Genomic DNA, 23897 nt, shown 5'->3' with positions numbered 1-23897 from the left:
GAGACTTCATTGGCTTAAAATCTACAAATAAGCATTTACCTTCACAGACGACACCAGCATCCTCACTGTGACGACAGTTGTGAGATCCAATCCCTCTGTGCCGGCACTCGGTCAGCTTTGATTCGCTGCCGGAGCAAGCAACATTGTCCAACCAGATGAATCCTCTGCCCTGTCCAAAACGTGCACGTTGTGGTGCTGACAGGACCCTGCCACAACCCAGCTGTCTGCACACCACCTGAGCATCAACCAGGTCCCAGTGGTCATCACACACCGTCCCCCACTGTCCACGGAGGAAGATCTCTACTCTGCCAGAGCAGGAGCTGTTTCCTCCATTGGCCAGGCGGACCTGTCCCTCGACTCCTGTGCTGTTGTCCACTGCTGTTGTTCCAGGGGTGCCAGATGTGAGCGAAGCAGAGCTGAGTGTCTGAGATCCTGGATCAGGTGTGGTTGGTGAAACTGTGGTGTGGTGCACTGCTGCTGTTTGAGAGGTGCCTTTCTGTCCTGGACCAGGAGTGGTCAAAGGAACTGCAACGTCTGTTCTGTTCACCTCTGTTGACAATGAAAAACATCAGTGTGCAACAATGAGTTTTTGTTCATAAAATGTAATTTGAATATTTAAACAAAAGGACAATATATTCTCTATAACGCTTACAATAGATGGATTAAATGGGAAAATTGAATTTGTTAGAGAGTAAAGTTTCAGTACCTGCACAGTAGGCAAGATTGCATGTGCTCGGCTTCACCAGTTTGTAGACGTAGTAGTTTCCATTGCAGAGTTTGACATTGATGGTGTGTGATCTAAAAGAGCAACAGCTGGAGCTCCAGTGATTACATACATTCCGATTTACAATCACTCCTGGCTGTGTGGGATGAGGCTCTGTTATCCATAGGGGAGCGTGTGTTCCACACCTGTTTGTCTGAACACACCTCTCGGGAACGTGGGCACTGGTTTGATTCAGAAACAGACGATACCAGCCTTGCCAGTTAACATCTCTGTCACAGCGTGGGATCAGATTCATTGTGTTATCTGTCGACCGCCAGTCATGGTGCAGCTCAGTGTAGCGCTCACAGGGGTCAGCGCAGCGGGCGACCCCATTATTACTGATGCAGTCCATGCCTGTTGGGCAAACAGTGTTTCCACACCTGAACTGGACAGATTGGGGAGAGGGCCCAGATCTGACGGTGGAGGAAGGCACCATACATATGAAAGAGCCTGGTGTGTTGTGGCACACCTGAGGCGGCGCACACGGTGGGTCTGGGAGGGAGCACTCGTCAGTTTCTACACAGCCGCTGTCTGGTGACCAGTGATAACCTTGGTTACAGCACGAAGAGTCACTGCAGAGTTTTGTGTCGTAGCAGGTGAGACCGTCGCCTACGAAGCCATCTTTACAGACACAAGAGAGGACCGGGCCACTGAACGTGTCTCCTCTTTCCCGTGACTCCAGGCACATGGATTCATCGTGACATGAATCACAGCTGGAGACAAGTGTCCCTGTGAAAAGTACGAAGACAGTTTGATCCATGCTCTTGTAAAAGTTTATTCGCTTCTCCAAATGAAACCGTGAAAACCAAGATTGAACTGATTCTAGAAATTAGTACATAAAGCTTTAAGTACTCAAAAGGCACTTCTGGCAAGAATGAGTGTTATAATATGGGAAATGTATTTAAGTGTGTATTTACAGACGTCAGTATTCATGATTGAAAATCAACAATGAATATTTATTATATCACCTCAATATTAACAGCTATGTACCACTTCAGATTGTCCAAAACATTTCCTTGTTATTTCATATGAGAATGAAAGAACAAGGAAATGTGTTCAGTGAACAAGGAAATGTGTTCAGTGTTCAGATCACTGAAGACATTTCCTTGTTCAAAAGTCAACAGGCAGAACATTGATAAGCTGTTTTTGTTTTGTTTTTTGTAATAAACTAAATAATAGGCCATTTCACACAGATTCCGAAAAGGATGTTTATTTTTGACTTTGAGTGCAGTTAAACAGAAAAGTGATATAACATCATATATTATATTATATACATATATTAACATCAGTGGATCTGTACGGTTGATAATTCTCACGTTAAAATGAGTTTAGAAATCAATGAAATTTCGTTTAAACTGAATGTGGTAGGTATTCTTCACACCCTGCAAGAGTAATAGGGTTTTAGGGAATAAGCAATTAATGCTATCTTTTTATGTGATACATTTTTAATTGAAGTCCTAAGCTTCTATTCCTTCACTCTGTGGACTTGAACAGACAGTTAGACTCGGTCTTTTCTCATGAATGTCACTTTCAACTCTCTCTGAGGCTTCTAAGTCCCCCCCTGCTAATAGGCTTATTTATTTGGTAGTTTTCCCTCACTCTTGTCAAAGGTTAAAGACAGAGGGTGTCACACCTTGCTAAGCCTTAAGAGGCAAATTGTTATTTGTGAATATGGGCTATAGAAATACATTTTGATTGATTGATTAAACAGTTGGCAACTCTAAATATACAATGTCCAGATACGTCAGAACCAGAAGCACAGACGGAGCTGGGAGGCTGATTTAAAGTTATTTAAGGACAGATTAAAAACTTGATCACAGAGAAAAGGTAAAATAAACAAATTCATACTTGTGAGGTGTGGTCTGTGAACACATTCTGCTAATTTTAATTGTTCACCAAAATTTACTGTGTAATCGAGTAAGATGAAATGTAACTCGAGATGACAGAAAGTCAGATTGACTTACCTGAAGTGTTCCCTGTAAAAAACTGCAAAATTAGGAGCAAGAGCAAACCCCCAGGCATCTCCATCATGGACCACATCCACGACACAAACTTGCTGAAAAACACAAAAGAGATGTATGAAAATCATATGTTCACATTATGATCATGACTTTACTTTGCCAGTGTTGGTACTCACCTTGGAGAGAGTGAGTGGAAATTTAACAGATGCTGAAATTGTTTGTGAAATTTGCCTAGTGAGCGAGAACACGAGTCTATAAATACTCGTGCTCTCGCTCACTAGGCAAATTTCAGGCCTGTCTTTGTTCGCAGAGGAAAACAGGAACAGATAATTTGTGAAACAAATAAGCAGGTCATTGATAACGCTGGTTTGATATGACAACAAAAAATCTACTTATTAATCAAAATAGGACAAAAGGATAAAATTCAAACATAACCGACACACAGGCAAAAGCCCTTAATCAATATATTTTATGGTTCTTCAATCATTCGCAGGTCAAGATACAGTACTGGAGACCTTTTGGTTTTGACAGGTTTGCACATTCCATTGTATTAACCTCCTTCCGTCAACAACTGGGACAGACTGTTGTAGTGGATGAACATATTCATTAAAGGTCCAAGGTCCCACATCATTGAACAGCCTCTCACTGTTTTCATGTTCAGGCTTTTACAGTCAGTTTGACGGAACAAATACCATTTGCGTCAGTTTCTGGAAATTATAAGGTGGACGTATATTTCAACTAGAATGGTGATCATTAGAGCGCATACCTCCGCCAAGGCCAAACAGTCCCCTTGAATTCAGTAGAACTCATAGATATCAGTTCTCTTAATATGTCTGATCAGGTGTTATTGTTATGTTATTCCCTGGGAAATTGTCAAAAATGTTAAAGATAGCGTGCGGATTTCGTGGTAATCCATCCAGTAGTTTTTGTGTAATTCTGCTGACAACAAACATTCAAACAAACAAACTAGAAGGGCACTCAGTAGAGCGCATACCTCCACCAAGGCCAAACTGTCCCTGGATGAAATTTAAGTTCACAACATCCAGATTTATATTTGGACCTGCACCTAATTTTGCACTCTCGTACAAAGCAGTCCCCAGAACATGTCTGATCTTTTTCATCAAGATCCATGAATCTGTGAGAAATGAAGGAAAATGTTGAAAACGCCCAAATTCACAATGTTAAAGAAAGTGAAAGAAATCCTGATCAGGATCCACACAGAAATGTAATGGGTAACTATGCATGACAAAACTGACAATGGACATCACTGGTTGAAATGTTTTTTTAAATGAATGAACAGATCTCTTTGAAGCGAGGAGTGCAATGTAAAGATCAAATAACAGCGGATGACATTTCCCAATTTCTCAAAAGGATTTATTGTTTTTATTATATGGACACACCAAGTCTTCGCACCATTTACTGGACTCACTGTGCTGCTGCTTGTATTGATTGTCTAGTGTACTATTTCAAAACTCACTTCCTCTTTTAAGTATTATTACTACAAGGTAAAGGCTTGACTCAGCGTGAGGTGCTTCACTGGAAGAAGAATGTGCTAAAAATGTTTTCATACCACTTGTTGGTAAGTGTGTTCTCAGTGTTACTGAAAGTGAGCGACAAAGCATTTCAAACACCCCCTTGAGGGTTAGATGCTATTCACAAAAGAATTAAACATCATTGCTACGTAAATACAACTTTGAGTGACAACATCCTGAGAAAGGGTTTGCACAGCTCTCAGATTAATCATCTTAATAACTTCATTTATATAGGAACCTTCACAAACAGGGATTGGTAAAAGGAGTTTGACATCATTCCTACACTAATACAACTTTTAGTCACATCTTACTGAGAAAGTCTTTCTACAGCTCTTAGTATAATATTTTAAACAACTATATTTACAAAGCGCCTTTAAAAACAGGGATCACAAAGTGCTTAGAGTGACACTGATAACAGCAACTAATCAATAAAAGCATTAGAAGACAGCATCATGAAAAAGCTGTACTTCCAGATAAAATTAACAATAAAAATAATTTAAATGAAACAAATAGGACTGTTGGCATTGGTGAAGGTATGAATTCGACTGAGTGACATTCTAGTTGTTTTAGCGATGTCGCCTGATGATGACTGAAGGGGCCTTAACATGGTGCTTGAAGTAATCAACTATTCCAGATGTTTCTCTGAGTTATTGCATTTGTTCTGTCCAGGATCCTTCCCCTAAACTTTCTGACAATCTAATTCCATTTTGATATACATGTGTCTTCAACTTTCTTTGTGGGGTTTGAATGTTCTCCTTGTGTCTATGTCGGTTTTCTCTTTGGCTTCAACCTCGATGCAACCCTCAAAGGATAAACAGCTTGGATGATGTAAGGATGGATGGTAAATGTACGATTGTGCAGCTTCACTATGACTCAAACATTGTTGCACGTAAAGACAAAATATACAGTTTTTATTCACTAACAATCCTTGAAAAAGTACAGTTATCATTGTAAATCTAGGAATTGATAAATTGGGATTCTGTAAATTCAGATTTGGTCTCTGGCAGCTCTCTGAGGGAGTGCTCCGTTCGTAAAAAAAAATACAGATTTCCGACCCATAAAACTCTTTGAAACATATGATAAGACGTCTGGTCCCATGTTTCTGAGCACAGGTAACTTAGTGTTGTAATCTTGAAGATGCACAATCTTCTCCAGAGTCAGGGTTTGCAGGTACAAAGTGCAAGGAAGTGCAACAAGTTCTTATGACGGGAAAAAGGGGGACATCTCTTGCCACTGGATAACTGACTGCCAGTAAATGGAGGTAGTTTGTCACTTTTTACGCCATAAAAGTCTGATAATCATATATCAGAAAGTTCCCAAATCAGTATTGGCGCAATACTGCAACTGTCCACTATCAAACATGTTCACCCCTGACTGTGATTGGACAGTTTCCGTGTCAGTCATCCAGGAGGCGTCCTGGCTCCACTCGCAGCAGCGCCGCCTCCACACTGTCCGTGTACCTGAGGCCCTCCAGATCAGCCGCTAAGAGAACCTCCAGAACAGAGGGCTGAGGGAGTGTGTGAGAAAGACACAATAACTCTACATCTAGTTTGTTGTGGTTGTTATAAAATCTGAATTCTGGCCAAAAATAATAATCTCACCTGTAATCTGGAAAAGATCAGTTGCACGTCTCGTTGTTTGAACTGTCTCAGCACGTCCCTGAGCTCGCTGACCACCGTGTAATCTATGATGCTGACGTGATGGCAGTCCAGGACCACTGAGCGCGGAGGAGACGCTGAGGGAGACAATAAGGGGAGAGAGAAGAGTGGGTAAATGACAGGAAAGAGAGGAGGTGATGTGAAGTGTCTGATACACAAAACCTCACCTTTCAGAGCGTGGGTGTGTATAATGTGGCTGAGATACTCTGTGGCTGGAAAACTTAGTCCACTGCTCAACTCCATCACAAGTGCACCGTGATCCGACACCTGCACGCAATACACACACACTGTTAGCACAAACATGGGTATACATGGACTTTATTACAGCCTATAGAGGCTGTGGTTAATGGAGAAATCGGTTGGGGAGGGGAGAGTAACTCTGACACTTCTGCGACTGGTGACTGGTGATTCAAATGTCCCTGAGTCTCTAATCATCTTTTACACAGATAATCATATTTCTCTGAAATATCTTCATGTGACCGTAAGGTAAAGGAGAGGATTACGCATGATAAAACATGATATCAAAATAATATAAAATGTAATTTTATACAGCAATATCAGTCATTATTGTGGAAAACTGAGAACCTTTTTCCAGCATATCCAATGAGTTAAATTCCTGAAAAACTAAAGCTCATGAATTGAAGCTAAAGTTCTGTAAATGCGATATTGCATTTAATCAGTCCTGATTGGTAATTTGGAAAATAACTCACATTACCATAGATATTCAAAAAATAAATACCAACCTCTGAATAAAACGTAATATAAAAATCTTCTAAGCATTTACTGTCCTCTCATGACAAATATCATTACACTTCCAAACCTTCCATTAACCAACACAGTGGATGCAGTGACTTTTTTTTCCACAGCGTTGAAGAATGAAGTTTAAACCTCATTAACTCAGGTTTTGTTACATGATGAAGTCTGAGAAGTAGATGATGTGAGGCTGTGTGGTGTGTTATAAATAATCACAGCAGGAAAATGATTGATTTTACTGTGTAGAAGTTTGTTTGGAGCTCTTGTTGGTTAAAGGCCCAGTTCAGACCTGTTCCTGCCTTAAGTCCAGTTCAGACCTGGTATTGATCAGATCTCACTTCACTGCTTTAAATGCAAATAATCACGCATGTCATTTGTGCTAACAAAGACCAAATGATGTTGTTTTTACCCAGTCTGAGTTTACAGTGTGTCTGATGACAATGTTGGTGTGTGTGTCACCACGACCAAGTGAGAGAGAGAGAGAGAGAGAGAGAGAGAGGTAGACAGAAGACAGGAGGGGCTGAGTGAATCTTGAGCAGCTGCTGCGAAGAAAGATTTGACCAATTTAAGAAAAGTATCAGTCATTATGTGTTGGCCAGTGTTGATATTGTAGCCACATGCAAATCAATGTAAAATCACATTTCATTCTTTGAAAAATAGTAGCAGGTCAGAAACCTCAGCTGAGTACGCGGTCCTTCATGTTTGGCCCAGGAGTCGGCCAAAGGGGTCAAAGGCAGATCCAGTGCTTCAGGAGCCTACACAATCATTTTGTTAACTGTACTTATATCCAGTGATGATGTCTTATGAGAAAATTACTCTCTCTTGTGCCTTTTGAGACAATAGCACCAAAGTTGTGGAACACCCGACCTACATCAAGGTTTGCTTTGTATTGTGTGTGTTTGTCTTCTGTTTTTACTTTTTGTACGGTGTAACTGTTTTTTTACTTTTTGGGCCCTGCAAAGCACATAATAACTCTTGTATGTGAAAAGTGCTTTGTTACTTACTTTACAGAAAACAGTGAGCAAATTAGTGTGCTGCCTTTGAAAGGATTCATGTGTTTCACAGTAGAAGCGTCATGCACTCACTCACACACGTTCCTGTAAAGAATATTACTGTACCTTTATCTGGGGTCTGGCCGTGTTGTACAGCAGCAGGACTCCAGATACAGCCACACCTCCGATAATACCGTACTGCACCTGCCAGAAGCTCAACAGGAACGTCACGACAAAAGGCAGCAGGTCCAGCTCTGTGGAGGTCACACGAGCACCCAGACTTCAAATAAACAGACAGATCCACGGAGGCACAAAATTGAGGTAACACCTACTGCGTATCCTCCACATCTTAAGCACGACGTGGTAATCCACCATGGGAGCAACCGCACAGATGATCACAGCAGCCAGAGAAGCTTTGGGGATGTAGTAGAAGGCCGGCATGAGGAACGCCAGAGAGAGCAACACGATCACACCTGCAAAACACCACAGAGGGAAGGTCACATTTACAAGAATTTCTCATTTTCAATCTTAATAAACACACAAACATAAATACATTCAGTAAAATAGCTTGCTTTAATGATAATGATTTATAATGGAAGGAATGGGCATTGTCTTTGTGGCAAGAAGAGGTTGGTGTTGAGAGAGAAAACCTAGTTAAGACATCAGGAACTATGTGATGTTTAATGGACCCAGAAAAGCAAAAATGTAAAAGTAAGGCAAGACAAGGTTGTGGCATCTAAAGGAACAGCACTTTAGAGAAATCCTTCTCTTCTGTGATGAGCATACTCATGAGTGTCTAAATTTGCTGTTTTGTTGGTTGAAAAAAAGCCAAACCAATATCAATCTTTTATGGCAGTGTATAATTTGAAAAAATAAAAAAGGTACTACATTAACTCTCTGTGTTCACATGCTGGGCTGTCTCTGTTTAATGTTTCTCTACTAAAGCCAGGGCCTGATGTTTTCTTTAATCTCCTTCATGACAACAATTTATGGAGGAGACAGAGAAGGGAGAAGGAGTCCATAAGTAACTCAGTAGTCATTAGTGGAGTAGTACATGACGGCTTAGTACTCACAGGTCAGACCACAGCCTGTGAAGTTCTGTGATTGTATCTTTTGTACAGTTTGAATGTTACTATGTTGATCATTTCTGCCCATGGACAGACAGGTGGACAGATAGATAGACCAATGTGATATCACAGACAACCACAAGAGGGTGGAAGAGAGTTTAAGTGAGTGTTGACTCACCGGTGATGATCCCTCCAGCAGGAGTATACACACCAGTCTGGGAGTTCACTGCTGTCCTGGAGGTGAAGAGAACAAAATGACACTGTATATACGTGATAGCGCTCTCTCTCTCTTTCTTTCTCTCACACGCACACACACACACACATAAACACACACAAACTCACACACACGTTCTCATACACACACACCTCCCAAAGCTGCCGGTGACAGGGTACGCTGACACAAAGGAGCCCATGATGTTGGTCACACCAATTGCCAGCAGCTCCTGGTTGGCATCAATCCTGTAGTCGTTCTGACTGGCTGAGGACAAACAGGAAGCTCAAATCAGCCGACAGTTTGATCAAACACTCGTTCTTCAGCTGCCTGAATTCTAGTGCGAGTACAAGGTGTAGAAATGTGCTGTAATAATAATTCATTTCATTTTGATTAATTTTGTCATGTTGAAAGAGCGGAAAAATATGCAGCATGCTACAATGCTAAATGCTAACCCGCTGACGTTCAGCAATTCTCCTGAATCATTATTGGATACATTTCATGTTCATCTTCCAAAACTGAAAAAAAGGTTTTGAAAGCTTGAAATCTAATAAAAGGTATTTAAATCGTCAGAGTAAAGTCTAACATAATGTTTCACAAAAGAAATTCAAATCTCTTCAAACAGTATTTTGTATTTTAAGTATTCGTTCTTTTAAACTGCAGCATTCTCAGTTTGTTTTCCAGGTTTGAAACCCTGTCAATGCTGCTCTAAAGTGTGGTGCATGTATGTTGGTTCTGAAACTTTAGTTTTGAAAGGCTGCACGTTGTGTACCAGGTAATTCAGAGTGGGAAACACTGAAAAAGAGTGCTGCAGCTCTGAAGAAGGAAAACTCGTATCCTCGTATAAATATTTTCAACCAATCAAAACATTATGCAACGATTCAAAACTTAGTTTCAATCATGCAAAACAAAAAACAAAAAAGCAGATTTCAACCTTTCAACCACAGATTTTCAACCTGTGTTTCCTGTAAATCATTGGATCCACACTGAAAACACGACTTGTAATTCCACTTACCAAAAGCTTTGGCAATAGCGATGCTCTCCAACAAACCCATGAGGGGAATCACAGCAAGCCCTCCTCCAAAATCCTGCACCAAAATAAATATAGAGAAAAAAATGGCTGCTCAGCTGTATTTCTTGAAAACTTGAAAGAATATGGGAACTGAAAGTTGAAAAAATAACTTCACAAAAAAAATCCACTGACTCAATCCTGGTACTGTCACATGCTGTTTACCTCTACGATCTCTCCAAAGGAGACGACGGTGCCGTTGGCTGTAGTGTCTGAGGTGGGTGGGGGCCTGAATGGCGGAAGCCCCTGGGATGTTTTCCCAGTGATCGTGAACACGTGATAACCGTATGCATCCCACGAAAACGCTATGAAGGATGCAGCCACGACCACCAGAGCGTTACGCACTGAGCGAGACCGATAAGAAGGAGGACAAACAGAAGGCAAAGTGGACTGATTAATATGTTATCCTCTGTAAAAGTGATACATCACACAAACACACTCATGCAGGCCCTCACTTGTAGCAACAGCCCACACTAGTTTCCTGGAGAGTCTGGCATAGCGGGGCGCGTCGTCAGAGCCCAAACCCGTCTTCATAAACATCAACATGACCAGCAGTGTGAGACACAGCAGACCCAGGACCACGTCTCCGATCCTGGCCTCTGGGATCTTGGAGAAGGTGTAGTAAACCTCCAGGTAGAACTGGTGGGGAACGCCCTGCAGCCCCAGAATATTCTAACAGAAACAACAGCAACATAATTTTAATGACAAGTGTGTGTGTGTGTGTGTGTGTGTGTGTGTGTGTGTGTGTGTGTGTGTGTGTGTGTGTGTGTGTGTGTGTGTGTGTGTGTGTGTGTGTGTGTGTGTGTGTGTGTGTGTGTCTAACACTCACCTTGACTTGGCCAAAGCCAATGGTTACTGCAGCAGCACAAGTGAAGCCTTTTATTACAGGGAAAGAGATGAAGTCTAAGAGAAAACCTGCAGACGACAATAAGTCATGTTATTGTATTTCAGGTTCCTGTTTAAGAACTGGTTTGGGACAACAGATGAAAATTAGCATGTACTGCTGACTCTGGCTCATTTAAATAGATTTCTCTGTTGATCAATGAGCACTCTCCCTATCAAATGAAATTATAAATAAATACATAAGGCAATTAAGTATTTACAGAGTCATGATCTCGGACAAATCATGCAGGAATGTTTCGGATCCACAGATTTCACAGAAATACTGTGGTTACAGCTGATGGGCTCAGCACAGGAAGTCATAGATGTGGTGGTAGGAAGTGGCTTTCACACAAACTAATATCCTGTTTTACTGCAGTTCACTCCCTAAACCACTGACAGTTTGTACTTTACATTTCTATCACAACTCTTCTTCAAAGAGGATTCAAGTCAGTTTTTTCAATCTGGGCCATATGTTTAGAAATGTGGGTGTGTAAATGAATTGTACTTACACAAATGTTTGGAATGGGTCCAGGGGATAATCTCTGCTGGCAGCTTCAACACAGTAGCTACATCTTATGGGGCAACTGTGACAGTCCATGAAATACGCACTAAAAGTTATTTTTTTCACCAATAAAATTCTCAAATTCTGGCCTTAGCTGTCTCCTCCAGTTTATTTTGGGCACATATGGGAATGTCTCCAGCACAGCTCTGTTGATCAGAGGGGGGAAATCCTATGACGTGGTCACACAGCATTTTATAGTGTCAGAAACACTGTCTGTCGACACATCAAGACCACCAATATTTGGCATCAACAGGTCCTACTATCTACACCATAGGCCTTCTTCCTCTGTGGGCATGGGGTCACAGTACCCACAGGAACACCACCAGTTTCCAAAGTTCTGCAGCCGTGCAGCAGCTCATTGTCCCTCCTCTGCTGGTTGCCTCTCTCTTTCTCGTCTTCGTCCATATACGCTGACTCAAACAAGTGTGGATGACCATCAGCGTCATTGACATTGTCTAAATCAGAAAAAGCCACAATAGTTCCTCTCATAGCAAAATCCAAACTCCTCTCTCCAACTCTCTTGCTCTCACTCATGTTTCCACCTCAATCTTCCTGCAACAACTTAAGTCTTGTGAGGCTTGAGAGTGAGAATTCCTGTTAAGTGAGACATGTATAATGTTGCCACACTCTTATCAAAGACCCTGAATAATAATTTGAGCCTTTTATTGGGGAAGAAAAACACCTTTACTGCATATTTCCTGGACTGTTACAGTTGCCCCATTAAATTGCATCATAGCCACTGCTGCCATGTCCTGGCTGCCAGCAGAAACGATCTACTGTTCCATTCATTTACACACACTGTTATAAACACAGGGATCAGATTGAAAAATACTGGAATTCATCTAAAAACTGCTGCATTGGGTTTAAATATTGTTCACACTAAATTCAACTCAAAACAAAGTGACACATTAAGAAGAAATCTTAAAATCTTATTTTTCAGTTTGATAAAACTTCATCCAATAGCCTCTCGCGTTTTGACCAACAAAAATGGAATTACAAGGTTTCCACGTGACCTCAGGAGCCCCCCCCCGCCCCCCCGCTCACCTAATCTCAGTAATGCCATCCCAGCCTGGATGACTCCACAGAGGAGGCTGAGGAGCACGGCTCGGTGTGGCTGCCCCCCCACGAAAGAGAAACACAGGAGGGACATGATGGCTGTGGGACCCAGTGTCACATCCTTAGAGGTCCCCAGGAGGGTGTAGATGAACCCCCCCATGAAGGCAGAGTAGAGTCCGTACTGTGGAGAGAAATGTTTCAGGTTAAAGGATGAACAGAGGTGCAACTAACATTTAATTAATTCATGTTTGAAGAAAAGTTTGAGCTTCACCATGCAAATTTTTTTTCAGATCCATCTGCTGTAGGCAACGTACAATGTGTAACTTCTGGCACTAGGAGTCTCTCAATCAAAACAACAACAAAAGACCTAGTTCGATGACATTGTGACGCAGCGTGGGATTATGGGAGTTATTGTCTTCACCACCATTGCTAATGAAAATCTCACTGATATGACTCAATCCCAAATCATGTTCACAGATGAAATAATGTTTTAAAATTGAATTTACGTTACGCAGCAAACTGCAATGAATAATCCTGATCCATTACGAGCCGACTGTCTAACAGTGGCTGTCTAACTGGCGAACAGTGTGTTTATCCTCCGTCAATCGTCGTTTATCCCAGAACTAATGCAAAGGCAAAGCCACAGGTAAAGTGCATACTAGGCAAAAAAAGGTAACCCAAATCACCTTGAATAAAATCTTTGATTTCTCTGGGCTTGAACATTGTTTAAAAAATATGTTGAATCATATAAATACACGAGTAAAGAAAATATATAGCAGAGCTCTAGTTGTTTTTAGACATTTTAATGAAGAATTGTTTCATATTATGTCTTTAAACTTCTGTTGAAGATGTTTATGTACAAGCAGGTTTTATGACATCACAATTAGTTTGGAAATCAGTCATTGTATAATTTATAATTTCCAAGCAGCTGAAATATCCGGAGAGACTTGAATCTGAATGAAAATCGAATCCAAAAGATGAACTTTCACACAAAAGACGAGCTGGGACTCACCTGCACAGGAAGACCGGCTACTTCAGCGTAAGCCAGCGCCTGCGGTACAGTCGTCAGCCCGACAGTGATCCCTGCAAGCAGGTCCATCTGAAGCCACTTCAGCCTGTACCTGGGCAGCCAGGAGAGGATGGGCAACCAGGCCTTCAGGGTGTTGTAGGAGCAGCAGCCACCGGCTGACACTCGTCCCACCAGACGTTCGTCCATTGTGCTGGAGAGGTGAGAGGTGAGAGGGGGGAACCTAAAGAGGAGGAGGATGACAGAAGGGATGATAAAACAGCTGTAGGAGAACAAAGGAATAAAGTTTGACCTATTCTAATGTGTGCCTGGTTACAGAATAAAATCACTTACAGAAATAAATGAAGTTTCCTCCTCTACGTTAAATGCCACTCACTGGCGTTATGGAAGTGCTGCCCAGTTTCTCTGGTTTAGGTTTTGCCTGCTGTGAATCTTCTTTCCCGACAAGAGCTCGGTGCACACGCATGAGTCAGTCTGTCTGTGTGTTTTTCTGGATGAATACACAGCAAATCAAAGGGACTGGCTGCCATATCCTCAGATTCATGCTGTGATCTATGTGAAGTGGAAGAAAACAATCAAAAGGTCAGCTACCAGCATGAAGCCAGGTCATATGGACAATAATCACATGCTGTCTACAGGTTTATCTAGTATGTTGTCGAGATAACTCAAACCATGCACAGATAAATGTTTTTCTCTGACCTTTGACCTGATTGGCCTTTGAGGCTTTTATAATCATGTGATGATCATATGACAGGTCACCTACAAGCCATAAAACTCACTGACCACATATATTCCTCTGAGTTATAAATCCTCCACTGACAGTGTGATATGTACTTATCTCCCACTAGATTCGTAGTCTATGATATTCTTCTAAAATGAATGAACAATAAGATGTTGCAGTGACAAAGTAGCAGAACAAGAATAATTTCAGTAAAACAGTAAGATGTGTGACTGGAATAACACACAAAATAATATCAACAGAATACAAAACGCAATGCTACAGAAAATCAATAGAATAGAACAGAAAGAGACACATTGGAATGGATTAGAAAAGGTATAAGATAATGGAATGCAACAAAATAATAACAACACAAGAGAATACAAATGGATTGAAAACAACACAATTGAATAAATTATAATAAAATAATAATAGAAGAGAATAGAGTAGAAATGACACAATAGAATAAATTAATAGAATAGGATACAATACAATAGACTAAAACCAACACATTACAATACAACAGAGTAGAACAAAATAGAAACAACACGATAGAACTATAGCATATAATAATAGAATAAACTGGAATAGAATATAATTGAAACAACACCATAGATATCAATAAATGGAGCAGAATAGAAACAACATAATAGGAAACTTAAAAAGAATAGAATAGAATAAATTACGAAAAATAGAACAATTGAATAAAACAAAACAAGTAAGAACAACACGGTAAAATGTGATAGAATAAAAAAAGAAGAGAGTAGAAAACCTACACTACTGGAATGGAGCAGAAGAATAGAAACAACACAGAATAGAAAGAATCGAAGACAGTCTCACCGTGTGTGTGTCCTCCAGTTTAACAGTGTGACTACACAACTCTGCACTGATTCATTCAACTCTTCCTCCTCCTCTTCTTCTTTTTATTTCTCTTCTTCCACTAAACCACTGAGGCAGCGCGAGACTCCAGTTCCTGTTGTCACTCGTCACGTGACCCGTGTCATGTGACCGCAGGCTGCGCGAGGACACAGGAAGAAGTGAGGGCAGTGTTTGTAGTTGTTGGTTTTACAACTGGTTCTGTTACAGTGTCAGTCCACACCAGCTCCACACCCACATCACTGAGCTGTGCTTTGTGTTGATACGACGGGTTTCAATGCAAGCAAAGGTTCACAGCAAGGGCAGAAGAGCCCGTCCTGAAACTTAAAGAGTGGCCGAGGTGATCATCATCATCATCATCATCATTATCAACATTCATCTTCATCATGCTGCTGCAGTTGCTTTGTCTCGTTTTGATCTCACGGTGCATCACCGAGGCAAAGACCAGAAACGTGCTTCTGATTATTGGTGAGTGAACTTCTACATTTCTGTCCACGTACAAAGTCAGATCTTCAGTCATCCCTCACTCATCAAGATTATAAAGTTTGTGTTCAACTGTTCTATATATAAGTACTATACTGAGTGGTGTTTCTTTGTCCAGCTCATTGATATTGGAGAGAAACATCAGAAACACCTCTCTGATTAATGCAAAGTGACGCCTCCAAAATGACCCCAGAGTTGAATCACCTCAAACTCAACATTATAACCTTCCTGAGGGAGGGTTTACTGCAGAGCTGCTGTACTTGATTGCATTAGATTTAGCTAGGTGTACCTAATAAACTGAGCATCCCAGACAAAGTATTCTAACATGCAAGCAATGGTACTTGACAATATTTTGATTTGTTTATGTGTGTGTATGAGAGAGAGAGAGAGAGAGAGAGAGAGAGAGAGAGAGAGAGAGAGAGAGAGTCAGTGAGTCAGTGAGTCAGTGTTATATTATCAGATACATTTGACTTCTACAGCAATAATGTACTGCCTCAACCAAAGTAGTTTGTATATTTTTTGTGCAGGGCTGATTACCAGCATAAATCAGTCCATACAGTACTGAGTACATAACAACACATGACATACACACATGCTCATTGTAAGTGAGTGAATGAATATCAATCCTCCATTAAGGCTAATGCTGCATCTTGCCATGTTAAAGAAATTGAAAATTGACAAAATATGGAGGGGCGGATCATGTTCCACACCAGGGCCCAATACAAGCACTTATCTGACAAATGTGTATCATCTGACAGTAGCAGCACCCCCAATCTTGTCATCTGATACAAATACCAGTTGCCTTGTATTAACTTCAGGTAGATGTACACACACATCATGAAGAGTACCTGTGTTTTCCCTCCTCCAGCCGACGATGCAGGTTTTGAGACGGAGGTGTACAACAACTCTGTGGTCCGCACCCCCCACCTGCGCTCTCTAGCCCAGCGCAGCCTGGTGTTCAGCAACGCCTTCACATCTGTCAGCAGCTGCTCCCCCAGCCGCTCCACCATCCTCACTGGCCTGCCCCAGGTAACACACACACACACACACACACACACACGCACACAGACACAAACACACAGACACACACACACACACGCACACACACACACAGACACACACACACAATCAGACAGCGCTGTGTGCGTTGTAATTAAATGGAAAAGGCCGGACCATGAACTTACAAACATAATAACAGAGAGACTAGCATATGTAAATTTTAATAAACAAAATGTCAAGCACACTCAATAGAGAGGGGAGACGCTCGCATATATGGAGGGGTCCCATGACTTCAGAGGACATTGCATTGACTGACATTGATTTCCTTGAGACTTACTCTAACCTTAACCATAGTTACTACTTGCCTAAACTAACCTTAACTTAAACTTATACTTCACCTCAACCTTGAAATATGTCTTCACCTTAAAATGTTATGATTTAGGGTGGGGGGTGACATGCTTTTTGTCCCCATAAGGAAGACAAATCCCTATAATGTGACTATGTAAACAGATTTAGGTCCCCACAGCATGGGGAACACACAGACACACACACACAGCATTGAGGTGTGTTTGTCTTGTTTCCAGCATCAGAATGGAATGTACGGGCTTCATCAGGGCGTCCATCACTTCAACTCGTTTGATGCCGTACAAAGTCTGCCACTGCTCCTCAGCAAGGCCAAGGTACACACAGGTCAGTAACAAAGAAACCAGTTTATCTCCAGTCTACACACACATACACACACACTCGCTTGCTTTTTAATCACATTATTCTTTCTTTTTTCACTCTCTCATCCCTGCAGGTATTATTGGGAAGAAGCACGTCGGTCCTGGATCTGTCTACCCTTTCGACTTCGCCTACACGGAGGAGAACAACTCTGTCCTCCAGGTGGGGAGGAACATCACCCGCATCAAACTCCTGGTCCGCAAGTTTTTCCATACGCACAAAGAGGAAGCCATGGAGCACAGGCGGAAGAAAGAAGAGAATAAAGGAGACGGTGATGATAAAAGAAGTGAAGAGAGACCGTTTTTCCTTTATGTCGCCTTCCACGACACCCACAGATGTGGACATTCGCAGCCACAGTACGGAGCTTTCTGTGAGAAGTTTGGTAATGGTGAGATGGGGATGGGACGAATACCTGACTGGACTCCAGAATATTACACACCAGACCAAGTAAAGGTCAGTGAAGTAAAGATTTTCTATAGTGACATGTAGAAAGAGACACAATTTTTCATTCAAAAACAAGGATTATTAACTGTTTAATATATAGATAAATATTTGTATACAAATGAATATCTATTTTATAAGAGATTTCGACATATTTTATAAAATGATCATAAAAATGTAATAGCACAGTTCTTAACATCAGATATAAAGCACCAACAGAACATTTCTGGAACACAAGTGACAGATGTGTCTTCCTTTGCCTCAGCTTCTCTCTCCGCTGGAAAAATATTGATGTTTAATATTAGCGATAATTCACCTGAGTTTTGTTTTGTCCCACGCATCGTAACACTTGTTTATCTGGTCTGCCTCATCTCTGCACTTCAGGTTCCTCCCTTTGTGCCGGACACACCTGCAGCTCGAGCTGACCTGGCTGCACAGTACACCACAGTCAGCCGGCTGGATCAGGGTCTGAAACGACAACCTACACGTACACAAGATAACCAGATGGAGACAGGTCTTGTTTTTGTATAACACCACCTGTGTAAATTTCCTCTGCAGGTATTGGATTAGTTCTTCAGGAGCTCAGGGACGCTGGTTATGAGAATGACACGCTGGTAATCTACAGCTCAGACAACGGCATCCCCTTCCCTAACGGCAGAACCAACCTGTACCACTCCGGCACGGCAGAGCCCATGCTGGTGTCCTCTCCAGAGCACAGGGAGCGATGGGGAGACACCAGCCAGGCCTACGTCAGTCTCCTTGGTAAGAAATGGAGACTGAGAATACTGATTTAATACAACAGAAAATCTACCTTGGGAGGCTTCCTACCCCTGGGGGGGAACCACTGGCTTTTACACACACAAGCAAACATGGAGGTCAGTTTATTTATCTTAAGAGAGTAAAGCAGCCACAAGAGGGAGACGGACCAATGAGGCTTCAGCAGCTGATGGCAGATATAACTGGATAAAGGGAAGCAGTTAAATGTGAATATGAATATTATACATAGGATTTATTTTATATATTATTTATTTGTTGAATCTTTCTTAACTCAAAAGGAAACAATTATTTATTTATTAGCAAATAAAATAAAAAATCACCCAAATACATTGACATACATGGTTTTATGTACAGGTGCCTCTCTGTATTCACAAGGAAATAGCATTGGCTCTTTAGTTCACTATTTCATTTTCAGTACTACTTTTTATTCTTATTTTCTCACTCTCTTTTGTGGCAGACATCACTCCCACCATTTCTGGACTGGTTTTCTGTTCCTACCCGCCCTACAGCCTCCCGGGCAGCTCCTCCATCCTGGTCCATCTCACCGGTCGCTCCTTGCTGCCCGCTCTGGTCACTGAGCCTGGCCAGTGGCACACCACCTACGCCAGCCAGTCCCTCCACGAGGTCCGTGAGCGTCGCTGCTTTCAAACAGGACGTCAGCAACACACGAGGGAGTGAAACACACGGCCGTCTTAACTGCTGTACTGTCATTTGTGATTTCAGGTCACCATGTACTACCCAACCCGCTCTGTCCACCAGGGGGCGTACCACCTTCTCCACAACCTACACTACCGGATGCCCTTCCCGATTGACCAAGACCTGTACGTGTCCCCCACCTTCCAGGACCTGCTGAACCGCACCAGGCTGAGTGAGCCGACGCACTGGTTCAAGAGCCTGGAGCAGTATTACTACAGAGAGCGCTGGGAGCTGTACGACTCCAGGTCTGCTGCTCATGTTATTTCAGTGTTTGTCACAACAGAGGGAGGAAAATGTTCACTGGGACGAATCACAGATGAAAAAACCTATAGAGTTAAAGGATAAGATCAAATTCTCAAACGCAGAGTAGTCACAGTACTTGGACGACAACCATGAGATCCACTGATGAAATAAACCTGCAACAGATAACAGTTTAGTGATGTAGTGAGTAGAAAATGCTCAAAAACTGTTGCCATAAAGGAGAGAAAAGAGAAACCTTACATAAACAAACATTAATGTTCATAAGAGGAAGCAAGTGAGATTCTCCTGCTCCAGTTTGGCGATCTCTTTAAAAACCTCCCTAATGTCAAAAATGGCTTCACTACAGATCAAAAACAGGAAAAGCAACAACTACTGTGTTGAACTTCTGGGTGAATTTTTTTGATGATCAATGAAGTGACAAAATATAATACTGTCTGCTCATATTTAACATTGTTAACTTAGTGTTGTCAATTTGACATCTTGAAGGATATAGTATATGTCTTTAACTAACTGAAATCTGAGCTCCTATCACAAGGACACATACAAGCCCTCAAATATGACACTGTACTAAAATGTTATGTCTTTAATTTTATTCTAATGCTGTAAGTAAACAGAATAATATATTTGCTTTTAATGTGCAAAATAATAGCAAAATAACTGATGAATAGACACATCAAAGATTCTTGCTCACATCATTGACCGGTCAATGTTTGGTCAGATTTGCCATTTATTGAGTTTGTACTTTAATACTAACAAAGTAAAAAGATAAAAGAGATCAGGAAATGATTGCAGTTGTTTTATTTAAATCATTAATTACCATAAAATCCACTATAATTCAACTTTTTACTCTCTGACCCCCTGTTGAGCATCTATTAGCGGCTTATAAATATTTAATAAAAGGTTTATAACACTATAATGGAGCTGTACACAGCTATAAGGACAATTGAATTGTACAGTATTAGCTATTATAACTTATGAAGACATTTTATGGACACATTAATATTATTATAATTGAATTATTCATTATTATATTTTTTATAATTACAACCGTTTTACCTTATTTTCATTGATTATCTGTTTTTAAATCATCCTCCACTTACGGGGTCTCTACAAGAGAAGTTAAAGTTTATGACAAATACTTTAATACACAATGATAACTTCATTATATGAAGAGTTTAATAAACCATTTCTCTAATGTCGATATGATGCTTATAAAACCTGCTTATAAAACCCCCAAACAGACGGGTAAAATTAATGAAGTGACTTACGAGTTCTTTCTAAAATCTCGGCTGTGGCCCTGTATGTTTCAATATGAGCGATTGTTTGACCGTTACAGGACAGACCCACTGGAGATGAGGAACCTGGTATCAGACCCGTCCTACAGCGTTGTGCTCGAGAGCCTGAGGCAGAGTCTGCAGAAGTGGCAGTGGGAGACCGGGGACCCCTGGGTCTGTGGACCAGACTATGTCCTGGAGGACAAACTGGAGCCGCAGTGCAGACCACTCTACAATGGACTCTGATGGACTCTAATGGTACTTTTACTCATCCATGGCTGATTTGTGTATATATATTTTTATACGTTTAAAGTTCAATAATAAACATTAAAGTTGTCCCAACATTATTTGTCTTTATATTACAAAATAATTTTATAATTCTGATCAGTGCTCTTCTTATGTGTCTATACATTTAAGGTATCTTTTCTCATCATCCAGACGCCATGATAACCTTGTTTCACAGAAAGCCAATGTGGTTACAAAATATGTTATTGTTATTATTTAATTGAACAAACATAGATGCATCCCTCCTCTGTCTTAATCGCCGTCGCTGTAAGTCTTGTACTGATCTGCCAGCCTCACGGGGTTCATGACGCATGACCTGTGAGCTCCATGAATCAATACGTAAAAAAGCTTTTTATTGATAAAGGCCTGCTTTTACTCAGAGCTCCACTTTGAAGTCGGACTGATTCCCACGTAGAAAGCTGTTAAAAGTTAACACAATTTGGATCAGTCGATTATTCACTATTGATCTGCCCATTTTTTCCCCTCTCCTAATCTGTCCAACCTCACTGATGTTGGGGTCTTTTGAAGCCCCACACGCTGATTCTGCTTCATTACACTCTTTTTGTTTGATGCACAGTTGCATATCATTGGTTTTTATACATCCAGGGAGATTTTGAACCTAAAAATCTGCCTATAACATAATAAAGAAGGAAATGTTGTACATCAGTAATTTATAATTTAACTATTCTGGACATGTTTAGTTTTACAGCAGGGAGCGCTGGGAGCTGAACGACTACAGGTACAGCTGCTTGTGTTTTTTCAGTGCTCAGTGAAAATGTTCATTGCGATGATTCACAGATATAACTTCACGTTAGAGGTTAAGATCAAGCTCCTAAACGTAGAGCAGTCACAGAACTTGGCCGACAACATAAGATCCACTGAAATGAGATAAACCTGTTGCATGTGTTTTTACCCTGAGTTGAGATTTTGAAGCTAAGAATAAGCCTATAACATGGACAGTTTTTTTGTCATCCATTTAAAAAAACATTTGGACATGTTTAAGTTTTGACAACCTACATCAGTGTCTATCCTGCTCCACTGCTGATTTCAGTTTCACTTTTACAAGCGTCAGAGAAGGATTGACATCCCCATACGTCTCCAACCCCCTCATACTCTATATCACACGCACACACACACACACGCACACACTACCCCTCGCATGTCACCACCGAGCCAGCGGATCGATTGTGATTGGTCCTTTCCTCCTCCTGAATACAGACGGCTCATCATCCACCCACCTCAACTTTGATTTGATGAACGTCGTCGGTCACGATAACGTCTCAGCCTATATAAGCACCACAAAGTTTCCCAAACAGCCAACAAAACATAAAGTCTGCCGCTGACCAAGAGCAGAAAGAAGAACAGCGCCGTCTCTCACTTTGCGTAAAGGAAAGGAAAGAGGTGCCAAGACGGTTCCAGACATGGAGAGGTCCGTCAGGTTTGCCGTGGTGTGCGTTGGAGTGTCCCTGCTCATCTCCTGCCCTCCAGTCGAAGCCTGGTATAAACAGTCGACCGGGCCCAGTTACTACTCGGTGGGTCGCGCCTCCGGTTTGCTGTCCGGTATCAGGAGGTCGCCGTACGTCCGGAGGGCCGAGTCCGAGGAGACGCAGGTGGAGAGCGGGGAGACGACGGGTAACAACGTGATCCCCGAGACCAACAGGCAGATCTCCATCCTCAAAAACATGGTGAGTACAGTCATAATGATGCGCTCTTTATTCCTCGTTGTTTTACACTGAGGATGGGATGAAGAGGTGGTGCGTAAAATGCGCTTTCCACTCAGCACCACAGGAGCTACTTATATGGCGATGCTTAAACATTTGAACTTGGTAATATTTGAAGTAGACAAGCATTAAACATCGATAAGCTTTTACTTTTGTTTCTTACAGTTGAGATCTAAACTGTAAATAGCGGTTTAATACCCGTGCGTAAAGGCGCACACCAGTGAGCGCCGCAACTCAAAGCGCAGCCGGGAAAACACCAGGAGACAAAAATACAGAGCTTTTATATAAGAGAACATTCCGCGTCATGTTGTTATTACCTGCAGTTAAATAATCCTAATAATTTGGCTATATTCTAAATGAAGTGATTAGTTCAGAGACTTCTCCCTGCAGTTGATTCCATGATGGTGGAAGAAAAGAAGGATAAAAACCAGGACGATTCTTTTTTTTGGGGTGAATTTTATTTCTTAAACTTACTTTTTCTCATCCCTTCCTCTCACACCCTTCAGGCCATCTGCGTAAAGGACGTCTCTCCAAACCTGAAGAGCTGCGAGCTGCTGCGGGACGGGACCGGCACCTTCCAGTGCAAGGCGGACGTCTTCCTCACCCTGGACTCCCTGGACTGTCTGTCCGCGTGAGTCCCCGCGGGTAGACCCGGCGGAGGCAGGGAGACATGTCATCCTCGTCCCCAACCTTCCCGGGGGCGCCTCTCTGGAAACCGAAAAAAAATGCAGGAAGAGGGGAAAAAAGAAGGCATGAGGGATGGATGAGTGTGTTGGGGTTGATGGCGCTGAGGAAAACCTGATCTTTATCAATGATGGACCGCTGCAGACTCTGAATGTTCTCTCATTTAAAAACACAAACATTGTTTTTTTTTGCTTTGGTTACATGAGTATAGAAAAAGATGTTAATTGAAACCACTTTGTTTCCACACGACTTCCTCTCTTTACTGCCCAACCCCTGACATGTACCCACCCTTGCCAAAATGTATTAAATGTCCAGACAGTTGGCTGCAGAGCAGATTTCTTGGAAAGTACTTTTATTTATTTTATCTATTAAAATGGACACTGGTAACTTGTGTGGCCTAAAGTTGTCTTTAAATATTTAATTGAA

General features: G+C 41.6%; 5 protein-coding genes across 6 annotated transcripts in view; 2 read left to right on the top strand and 3 right to left on the bottom strand.

Annotated features, from left to right (window-relative positions):
- The window catches only part of LOC117769190 (uromodulin), a 90134-nt gene extending 88967 nt beyond the window's left edge, over positions 1 to 1167 (bottom strand). For both annotated transcript variants that reach the window (XM_034597933.1, XM_034597925.1), the window contains exons 1-2: positions 707 to 1167; positions 444 to 549 (exon numbers count right to left, since the gene is read on the bottom strand). The gene's annotated coding sequence lies outside the window, so the exon portion shown is untranslated. The remainder of the gene's footprint in view (positions 1 to 443; positions 550 to 706) is intronic.
- The window catches only part of LOC117771812 (deleted in malignant brain tumors 1 protein-like), a 48678-nt gene extending 45763 nt beyond the window's left edge, over positions 1 to 2915 (bottom strand). Inside the window, exons 1-5 of the mRNA XM_034602595.1 lie at positions 2901 to 2915; positions 2728 to 2819; positions 1575 to 1579; positions 493 to 505; positions 40 to 375 (exon numbers count right to left, since the gene is read on the bottom strand). Of these exons, the coding sequence (XP_034458486.1) occupies positions 40 to 375; positions 493 to 505; positions 1575 to 1579; positions 2728 to 2803 (430 nt within the window). The 5' untranslated portion in view covers positions 2804 to 2819; positions 2901 to 2915. The remainder of the gene's footprint in view (positions 1 to 39; positions 376 to 492; positions 506 to 1574; positions 1580 to 2727; positions 2820 to 2900) is intronic.
- Positions 2916 to 5374: 2459 nt separating this feature from the next.
- On the bottom strand, positions 5375 to 15205 carry slc26a11 (solute carrier family 26 member 11). The gene is made up of 16 exons (XM_034597145.1): positions 15092 to 15205; positions 13887 to 14085; positions 13519 to 13754; positions 12495 to 12687; positions 10836 to 10921; positions 10462 to 10678; positions 10172 to 10350; positions 9953 to 10025; positions 9093 to 9204; positions 8905 to 8960; positions 7992 to 8132; positions 7786 to 7913; positions 6082 to 6181; positions 5858 to 5991; positions 5565 to 5763; positions 5375 to 5523 (listed from the first exon to the last, which is right to left on the bottom strand). The coding sequence occupies exons 3-15, from the start codon at positions 13720 to 13722 to the stop codon at positions 5653 to 5655; spliced, it is 1734 nt and encodes a 577-aa protein (XP_034453036.1). The 5' UTR covers positions 13723 to 13754; positions 13887 to 14085; positions 15092 to 15205; the 3' UTR covers positions 5375 to 5523; positions 5565 to 5652.
- A 63-nt stretch (positions 15206 to 15268) lies between these two features.
- On the top strand, positions 15269 to 21125 carry sgsh (N-sulfoglucosamine sulfohydrolase (sulfamidase)). The gene is made up of 9 exons (XM_034597167.1): positions 15269 to 15595; positions 16479 to 16639; positions 17194 to 17299; positions 17409 to 17785; positions 18158 to 18239; positions 18332 to 18535; positions 19008 to 19174; positions 19274 to 19491; positions 20844 to 21125. The coding sequence occupies exons 1-9, from the start codon at positions 15514 to 15516 to the stop codon at positions 21025 to 21027; spliced, it is 1581 nt and encodes a 526-aa protein (XP_034453058.1). The 5' UTR covers positions 15269 to 15513; the 3' UTR covers positions 21028 to 21125.
- Positions 21126 to 22092: 967 nt separating this feature from the next.
- Positions 22093 to 23862, top strand: npb (neuropeptide B). The gene is made up of 2 exons (XM_034598152.1): positions 22093 to 22751; positions 23294 to 23862. Exons 1-2 carry the CDS (start codon positions 22488 to 22490, stop codon positions 23420 to 23422), a joined length of 393 nt encoding a protein of 130 aa, XP_034454043.1. The 5' UTR covers positions 22093 to 22487; the 3' UTR covers positions 23423 to 23862.
- Positions 23863 to 23897: the final 35 nt, after the last annotated feature.

Source organism: Hippoglossus hippoglossus, chromosome 1 (assembly GCF_009819705.1).
Source record: "Hippoglossus hippoglossus isolate fHipHip1 chromosome 1, fHipHip1.pri, whole genome shotgun sequence".
In the NCBI taxonomy this organism is placed as follows: domain Eukaryota; kingdom Metazoa; phylum Chordata; class Actinopteri; order Pleuronectiformes; family Pleuronectidae; genus Hippoglossus; species Hippoglossus hippoglossus.
This window is presented reverse-complemented; position numbering and strand designations above follow the sequence as displayed.

What these genes read in the sequence shown, in the direction of transcription:
- slc26a11 (XM_034597145.1), bottom strand. Translation starts at nt 13,722, where the DNA reads ATGGACGAACGTCTGGTGGGACGAGTGTCAGCCGGTGGCTGCTGCTCC. An exon ending in TGCTGGAGGGATCATCACCG is followed by an intron (nt 8,133 to 8,904) that starts GTGAGTCAACAC and finishes GGTGTTTTGCAG; the next exon opens with GTGTGATCGTGTTGCTCTCT. An exon ending in CGGCCAGACCCCAGATAAAG is followed by an intron (nt 6,182 to 7,785) that starts GTACAGTAATAT and finishes TATTGCGTGCAG; the next exon opens with GTGTCGGATCACGGTGCACT.
- sgsh (XM_034597167.1), top strand. Translation starts at nt 15,514, where the DNA reads ATGCTGCTGCAGTTGCTTTGTCTCGTTTTGATCTCACGGTGCATCACC. An exon ending in ACACACCAGACCAAGTAAAG is followed by an intron (nt 17,786 to 18,157) that starts GTCAGTGAAGTA and finishes TCTGCACTTCAG; the next exon opens with GTTCCTCCCTTTGTGCCGGA. An exon ending in CCAGCCAGTCCCTCCACGAG is followed by an intron (nt 19,175 to 19,273) that starts GTCCGTGAGCGT and finishes TTGTGATTTCAG; the next exon opens with GTCACCATGTACTACCCAAC.
- npb (XM_034598152.1), top strand. Translation starts at nt 22,488, where the DNA reads ATGGAGAGGTCCGTCAGGTTTGCCGTGGTGTGCGTTGGAGTGTCCCTG. An exon ending in TCTCCATCCTCAAAAACATG is followed by an intron (nt 22,752 to 23,293) that starts GTGAGTACAGTC and finishes CACACCCTTCAG; the next exon opens with GCCATCTGCGTAAAGGACGT.